The sequence below is a fragment of the Stigmatopora nigra genome, chromosome 3 (genome assembly GCF_051989575.1).
Source record: "Stigmatopora nigra isolate UIUO_SnigA chromosome 3, RoL_Snig_1.1, whole genome shotgun sequence".
In the NCBI taxonomy this organism is placed as follows: Eukaryota; Metazoa; Chordata; class Actinopteri; order Syngnathiformes; family Syngnathidae; genus Stigmatopora; species Stigmatopora nigra.
Window position 1 is genome coordinate 16,169,082 of NC_135510.1, and position 8,614 is coordinate 16,177,695.

The 8,614-nt window shown below is 38.5% G+C and overlaps 1 protein-coding gene across 3 annotated transcripts in view; it reads right to left on the minus strand.

Annotated features, from left to right (window-relative positions):
- Positions 1 to 8,323, minus strand: part of kctd15b (potassium channel tetramerization domain containing 15b) — a 30,053-nt gene extending 21,730 nt beyond the window's left edge. The window contains exons 1-2 of one of the 3 annotated variants that reach the window (XM_077713274.1): positions 7,562 to 8,323; positions 3,834 to 4,009 (exon numbers count right to left, since the gene is read on the minus strand). In XM_077713274.1, coding sequence (XP_077569400.1) covers positions 3,834 to 4,009; positions 7,562 to 7,570 — 185 coding nt within the window. In that variant the 5' untranslated portion in view covers positions 7,571 to 8,323. Of the gene's footprint in view, positions 1 to 3,833; positions 4,052 to 7,318; positions 7,496 to 7,561 lie in introns of those variants that run through there. The other 2 variants (XM_077713273.1, XM_077713272.1) reach the window with 2 other exon arrangements.
- Between the last annotated feature and the right edge of the window lie 291 nt (positions 8,324 to 8,614).

Here is an 8,614-nt window from a genome sequence, read left to right on the forward strand (position 1 = left end):
ATGAACCAAATATACATATTTTTAGAGTGTGTGAAAAAACCGGAGTACCCAAAGAAAACCCACACAAGCCCAGAGATAAGATACAAACTCCACACAGCATAAACCGACCTGGGATCGAACCCTCGACCCCAAAACTGCGAGGCCACTGTTCAAACTAGGCCATTTGTAACCATTTGTTCTTAGTCAAAATACATTGGACGTCTAACATAGTCAATAGCATCCAATGAGCGAAAAGTAAAGTAAAAAGTATCTATTCAAACGTCTTTCTCATCTATGTGGACCATTTATTTCTAATTTCCTCATCTTCTGTTCTGGCAAAAGCTCCGCAGAGTGCGCCATCAATGTTTCATAGCCACTGTCCCTTAATCCGGCAGCCTAGCGCTGAAGAAGACGGATAGTCGCGCATTAGTTACTAGACTAACTTTCTCTTGGCCAGATACATTATTTAACAAGCAATCTATTAAAAGTCCTCATCAACTTGAGCTTCCTTAACCATGCTCTTTTAAAAAAAAAAAAGGACTTTTCTTTTCTGGACCGTCCGTCCGTCCGTCGCCTATGAGCAAAAAACATGGAACGGCATTCTCCGGACTTTGCCACAGTGTAATTGTTTTGCTTTCTGCTGTCAGCCATTATCCTAATTCACACAAAAAGGGGGAGGCAAGATGGTGGTGGTGATGTGGGGGGCTTCTTCCACTGGCTCTAGCGGAAAGTAGGACCCCCAGGCTAAGTACGCTCTGAGGAGGCTGGGAAAAGCGAGAGACAACAGCGAGCGTATGCGTGTGTACGTGATCCCGGGTGAGAAAGAAACTGAAAGAGACGGGGCGAGCGAGCACGTGTGAAGAAGAAGAAGAAGAGAGAGAGAGAGTGGGAGAAGAACTCAAAAGCAATACTGAGACTTACATCTGCACCCCTCAGTCCTGTAAACTACCACAAGGCTCTGACATAAGTGTTTTTTATTGTTTGCTCGCCCGTCAAAACGTCTTTTGGAACATCTCAGGCTTCCGATTAAAGGAACTGTCGTATTGAGAGAGTGGAAAAACGCCGGCGTTTGTTTATGACGGGGAAAAAAGGGGGAAAGTTTGATGTCCAAACTGGAAAAAGTTGGGAAAATGATAAAATTCTGCTGAAAACTGCAGTATTCATGCAGTATTTGATGTCCTGATGCTGATTTTTTTTACTTCTGGATAAGTATTTTCTGATACTGATACAGTAAAAAATAATGCTAAAATATTTTTTGTGTATTAAAATGTATTGCTGATTTTTAAGTTTTTTTCTGATACTGATGATCAGATTTCAGGACTTTTCATCCAGTAAAAAAAATGCTAAAATATCTTGTGTATTAAAATCTATGTACACTTTAAATTGCTCCTCGGTCTGAGTGTGAATGGTCGTCAGTCTCCTTGTGCTGTGCGATTGGATGGCCTGGTGTCTGTAGTTGGTTGGAATAGGCCTCGCGATCCTTGTGAGGATAAGTGGTTAAGGAAATCGAATGAATGAATGAATATAGGAGGCATCAATAGGGCTCACATTAATAAAACTTTAAAAATAAATGCTTTATCTTACATTTGAGTAGTGTTTTTTATTTACTGCAGTTGAATAACTTAACTTAATTCTAATTTTGTTTTTATTTTGATACCTTTCTTCTCCCAGGTTAGCTCTATAGGCCCCGCCTCCACCATGACTTTCAGATACAATCTATCAAGGGTTGTTTGCTTTTGTATTCCCTTCAAAATATTCTGAAAACGATGCACACAAATGTCCTCACAATAGGATAACGCACTACCACTTGGCAACAAGTAGTAGTACATAGTCCTCTCGTATTAGCGATCTCTCCGCCATTCGTACTGACTAACGGGGAAAAAAAACACTGAAAAAATGCAATGCTCCGCCCAGTGCTCATAGACATTTACTCGTATCTCAAACTACTCGTATGTCGGGGCACTCGTATGTTAAGATATTACTATACTTGAAAAGTAGAACTACGATATTTTAAGATCATAGATCGAATTTAAAGACATAATAATTGAAAAATCCAAGTGGCTAAGGAGTAGAACTGCGATTTTTTAAGATGATAGATTTTAAAAAATAATAATTCAGTGATCAGTGTTGAGATATTTAAACTCGCAAACATTGACTCGAGTTTGGCAGATAGCTACCAGTCCTGAACTCTCTTATTTTAATAAAGATTCACCATATATCAGCATCTCGAAGGGATTTAAACGTTGAATGACAAAACCGATCGTCAATCCGTGTCTGAAATGAGCTTTTATTTCACATTTAAAATAAAAATCAGGAGCTGTCTGGGGATTTCCTGTCAGTGGACTGTGTTCATATCAAGCCTTTTATTATCAGGGGATTAGGAGGATTGTTTCCTGTGGCCAATTTGGCAGATTTTCTAACAAGCCGCCCGGTGTGTGTTTACCTTGGCTCGCATGGGATTTTGACGGCTGACAAGAAAGACTAGGAAGAAAAAAAACAAGCAAAGTATTGCATTTTTGCATCTTTTTATCCAATGAGCTAAGTTTAAAGCTTTTTTTTAATGGGTAGAACTGAATTACTTTATGTTTTGGTAATCCTTATTTGTGATTGGACAAGCTAAAGTATTACAGTTCTTAGTGAGGAGTTGTAGACCACAACAAAGTACTTCTCGTAGTAATATGAATAAGACATAACTCCATCCATATTTTACACTTTGGAGTCTTTTGTTGTTGTTTATAACATTAGTGAGTAGTTAAAAGACTACAGTATTATGATAGGATTCAAACAATCATCAACAGCTAGTATTTATGTCTACATTAACCATTATCACATCGTTATAAGGAACAATTGACAATATTTAATACAAAAAGATGGTTATTTGCCAAATTTTACTGTGTATAAATCGCAGTAACCAAGAAATACACGATATATATTGCTTGGGATAGAAGTCGTATTTTTGTCGAGAATTTTAGAGAATTTAAAGTGAGGATAGACCAAGAAAAGCAGTATACTAAGAATGCTAAAATGCTAAATAGGCGTCTCTTAACATAGCATATAAACAGTTCTTCAGATAACTATACCCAAATAACACACAAAAACTTCTGATCGAAGTTTTCTTGCAGCTGTGAGCATGAAAAAACAAAACATACCGTATATCCGGACTATAAGTCGCAGTTTTTTTTTTTTTTTTTTTTTAAAGAGTTTGGCCGACTTATACTCTAGTGTGAAATTATTCACACATTATTATATAATTTTACATTATACCGCAAGAGGGTGCTTTAAGGGTGTGTTGATCACTTTGACATTGTTTGTGGGTGGGGCTTTAGCTTATCACCATATTGCCATGGCGAACCCGTAGAATTGCCTAAAATCTTACTTACCAAGAAAATGTTATTTACATTTTATTAAACACTTATTTTTAAAATATATGTATATATAAATGTGGCCTGTTCTTGCCATGATTCTTATTTTATCACCACTTTTTAAAATTTCAAATAACTTTCAACTTGCCATTTCTGTTCTTTGTTATAGATTATACCAAATAAAATTCCCCCAAAAATTCTATATCCACCACTGCAACTTCATTTTCCATTTTATCGTGCATTTATTTGTCTAATTATGACACTTATAGTCCAAAAAATATGATAAATCACAACCACCCAAACTATGAAAAAGTGCGACTTATAACCCAGAAACTAGAGTAAAAACAAAAAACAATAATTAACTTGCCTAACCTTTTTCCCACAAAAAATACATTAAAAAAAACATTTTGTTGACTATTTAGGCACAATACAATCAGACTAACTCAAAAAAACAAGTTCCTCTTTATACAAGTATATAAAAAGTTCCTTTACCTTGAGTCGGGGTACTTGGTAAGCGTAGCCAAGCTGCTGGTATACATATGCCCCCCAACATCAATATGCACGGGCGCGTTGGCTTTGGTGAGCTGAGCCGGTAGTGGGATACCCTGGGCGGCCAGCGGGGATACCGGGGACCGGGTCAGAGACAGCCGCGACATGCTTCGCCCCTCCTGGAAGCAAGTGTACAAAAAAGCCATTGGCGGAGGGAAGAAAAAGAAAATGTCCTGAAGTAGAGAAAAAGCGAGATGGAGGAATTACGGGGAGTAGAGAGAAAACCCCCCTAAAAAAACCCGATCCTTCCCGATCAGATGGCTTCCATGACTGCCTTGGTCGAGTCCCCCTCACCCGCGTATTACTACACCGCCTCTAATTAAGTATGTTTGCATCTTTTGGCTCAGGACCGCGGGCGAGGATAGGAGGAGGATGCTTATTAGAGAGAGAGAGAGAGAAAAAACGACAGACAGGATAGACAAGAGAGAGTGAGAGAAATATGGGATGGTGGGTTGGGGGGGTGGGGGGACAAAAAGAGTGGAGGGAGGGATGCTAGGTGTCAGCCTCTAGGGGAATAAAACAAACTGCTGCTGCAATATTCTAATTAAAGGTCGCATTATGGGAGAGATGTGATGTACCCAGACACACCAGTGTGGGAGTAAAAGGGGGGGGGGGGTGAGTCGTAGACTTGGACAAAAAAATGAGGGAGTAGAGCGCGATTGTGTTGTTGTTTAAAGCTTTGTGTGGCTTAAATGCGGCTGCCAGTGACAGCGCTAAACCAGATATGGGCAAACTACGGCCCGCGGGCCACATCAGGCTGGTTAGGCCGACGTTGTCCAATTAATGTTTTTTTCCCCAAGATGGCGCCATCACATGAAAGCCAGTGGTAGTAGCTCTGTCCACTCATTTGTTTTTTGTGTTTTTTATAGCCCCTCTTTGTTTTTTAAATGATATTTTTAATATTTCTTAATACATTCTTTTTTACTTGATTTTGTACTTTATACTTTTTACTTTAATGATGAGTGATGAGTATGTTAATACTTTAGTCCTTTTTTCAGTTTATGTTTCATATGTACTGTTAACGGATGCACTTTTTTATTTGTATCGTATCTTGTGTTGACCCCACCCATCTGCCAAGTCAATTCATATCATTGAGGAGACTAGACTGGGAAAAGTGTCTGGGAATGTTTATGTTCAATGCTATTGCCGTTGGTAGACGTCCAATCTATTTTGACAAGGAGGGGTGGCAATTGGACAAATTTGGACTGGGTCGTCTGGTGGGAAATGTTAGTTTAGACAGCTGGTCTTTGTAGTTTAGATGGATTGGACATCTATCATTTTCAATAAAAATTAAATATGCAATAGAAGTAAAGGGTGAGTTATGTTTTTGTTTTTCGTGTTCAAAATACCAAAAAATCGTACATTTTCGTGATCGAATTTGCATAATATTTGCAATATGACACTGAAAAGTTCATTAAATTCTGAGGCAACAAAGTCAAAAGTCACAAACTGAATTTTGCAATAACTATAACGGATTAGCCTGTTTAACTCATATTGCAGCAATTTTGTTAAACCACAAAAATACCTGTTTCATACTTTACCAAAAAATGGTCAGACTTTGAGTTTGGTTGCTTAGGCACAAGTCTGTTCTTTACCAGAGCTCATTTATTGTTGTTTTAATTAACATTTTATTAATTTGTAAATCTTTGTATTGCATGTTGAACTTTCACAACTTCCCCTGACACACTTCCAAAATAAAGTAAAGTTAATTTTCTCTATAAAAGTTTCTCAAGACTATCAATTTATTTATTTTTTAACATACCTACTCCTTTAAATATTGTTTTAAACTTATGGCATTTCTTTCTAATTTCTGCATTTGTAAAAAACAACAAAAAACTACTAATTAACACCACATGTGATGTTTACCAGCTGGCTATAATTGGCCAGAAAAAGACATTTTGTCATACAGCATAAATTGACTAAACTATAACACAGAATTTTGCTATTTAACTTGATATTTACAAAAAAAATATTGTAAAATGCTACATTGATAACCTGTTTAACCAATGTGTAGCATCTCAACTCTAAAGCTCCAAGTGTCAGAACCCAAATTAAGGATTTGTTCTGCCAAAGTGATCTCAAAGCGGGAGGATCACATGCGGCTAAAAGGTCACATGGATCATGGTCACTTCATAATGGCTGACATGTTTCTTCCCCGCAGGTTTTAAGCCACATTTGAAGGCTAAATGAGCCCACTCTGAAAAGGACTGAATTTCATCCATCGCTAAATCAACACCAATAGATCAGCTTGTTATTGCACAATTTGAAGACCATAGAAGCTAGAAAAGAAAATTCTTTAGCCTCAAGTAACGGTGAAGCGTTTTTTCCCTTTTTCCTTGGGTGCTGCCCGCCTCACTTGGAGTATCATGTTTCTCTAATACGATTACATGAGGAAGGGATTACGTTCCAAATCCTGGGAAAAGGGAGACTTGAGAAGTTTTAGGGGGGATGGCACAATACCCATCTTTGTTTGGATAGGATGGCCAAATTTTACCACTGTATTAAAAGAAAGACATTTTTGAGTCCTTCGGTGTTCCCTTAAGCCTTCACATAACGCTTGTTTTTACGTATTGTCCTCCTTTGACAGCATTAGACGTCCAATCTATGTCGAATGGGAGAAGCTGTCAAAGTGCATTGACCGTCAATGGCAGTTTTCCCATTCAAATGAATTGGAAGTTTGTTGTTGTCAATGGCAGGAAATGGGTCAAGTACTTTCAAATTAAAAATGAAAATCAACTTTAATCTGTATTTTTATTTTCATTTATTTTAAGATTATAGTTAGTAGATCAGACTCTTTTTTCATTTAAAATATATTAAGAAGAATTTAACCAATAAAAAAATACGTAATAATTATTCACACCTGGTATCCATATTTACATGTTTTCTTGCAATCGGCATTTTCCATATTTTTATATTAGCAATATTTTATATCGACCCTTGATATATTACCAACCAAAATAATTTTAAGATTTCAATCTTTAAATCGTTAACACCTAAACATTTATTTACGAATAGTTTTCCCCATTTGCTTGTCATAGTCGACTCATTTTGACCCAAATGTTGCGTTCAGGAACGTGGACGCCAGGTGTGTAAAGGTAACATTTTTATCCGTATTCCCAAAAATAAACGAATTTTTCCAAATAAAGGTTAAAGACAGTTATTGCCAAAGTGATAATTGTGACGAAATCAAGTCAAATTAGAAGGATGTCCGATGAAAACGTTGCAAAAATTTGCACAAAAATCCAGCAGGCATTTACGGGTCATCCCTACATGAGGTCTAGGTTGGATTTCCCCAACTTTGGTCTTTAACCTTAAAATCTATTGAATTAAAATCCATTGATCATGCAGAAAAATAAAATATCCAACATATCGCTATATTAAACCTTAATATTTGCGGAAAAAAATACCACGTTTTCCATCGCATTTACCGTTTCGAACATGGTAGACAGCAAGTCCAGATGAGAGTCCGGTGTGCGAATATGACAAGCCAGCAAAAATACTCAAATATTCGTTTTCCGGTCCGGTTCGGAAGATCACCGGAAGAAGCGAAATCTTCCGGACGTAAGAATGCAAAAGTGTGTTGCGTTCACGGTCGCTTCGACCCCTGTTTGTCAAGCGTGCGAGAAAGATAGGAAAAAAGAAGCACGCACACAGGAGGCGTCCTTACTTACCTTGAACATCGATGAGATGATCTTCCTTCCTTTTCCCCCCTCCTCCTTCAAATTAAAGTCTTCCCGTCGTTTATTAGGAGCCGGAGAAGAATAATCCCGAAGAAGGAGAAAGGGTTGATGGAGGAAAAGAAGAAGAAAAAAGAAGAATGTAGCTGCGGGCTGCCCGAGCGCCTCTGGGCCGGGGATTAGGCTACAATTAGCTCAACTCCTCTTTCTCGCCAAGGCAATTTTCTCAGGGAAAGAAAAGCGTGATCTAAACCCCCCTTCCTCTTCTTCTCTCTCTTTTCTCTTCACCTCCTCCCTTCTTCGCCTCAAAAAATCCCCTCACACCGGAACTCATGTATTAACAAGAAAAAATGACCAAAAAAGTTAAACTAACAAGAAAAAAACCTAAATTTAAACTATGATAACAACCCTCCAACACGACTTCAAAGTCATCCAGTCAGCCATTTTTCTGTAATCTACTAAAAAAAAACGATTAAAAAAAAAAAAAAAAAAAACTTGTTGATAAAGTCAACATAGAGCATCGGAGAATTCCTCCTCTTCCTCTCTAGCTCTTTCGCCTCAATGTCTGGAGTGGGGTGATGAGGATGATGAAGATGATGAGGATGTGGTTGTTGTTGCACAGGGGGGAGTGTGTGTGCGCGCGCACGCACACACACGCGCGCGCGCGTGCGTGCACACACTCCCCCTTCAGGCCATTCAAATCAAATGACGTCCACGGACGTGCATGCACGCCGCAGCAGAAAGCAGCCCTCGCAGGCCGCCTCCAGCCAAATGCGCCATTTCAATTATAGTGCAGGGGCTTAGATGGAGATATCTGGCCACAACACACACATACACACACTCAGAAACACTTGCACACACACACATACATACACACACCCCTCACTCATGCTCAAAATGAAAGCAGACAGCCTCCAGACTTTTGCAAAATAGGATTCACAAGCTGATTATTGTTATTTTTGCATATGTGTGTGACACAATGGAAGTGAATCATGCGTGAAGCGTTTTGTGTGTGCCCCAACCCCTCCCTCACCCAAAAAAATAAAT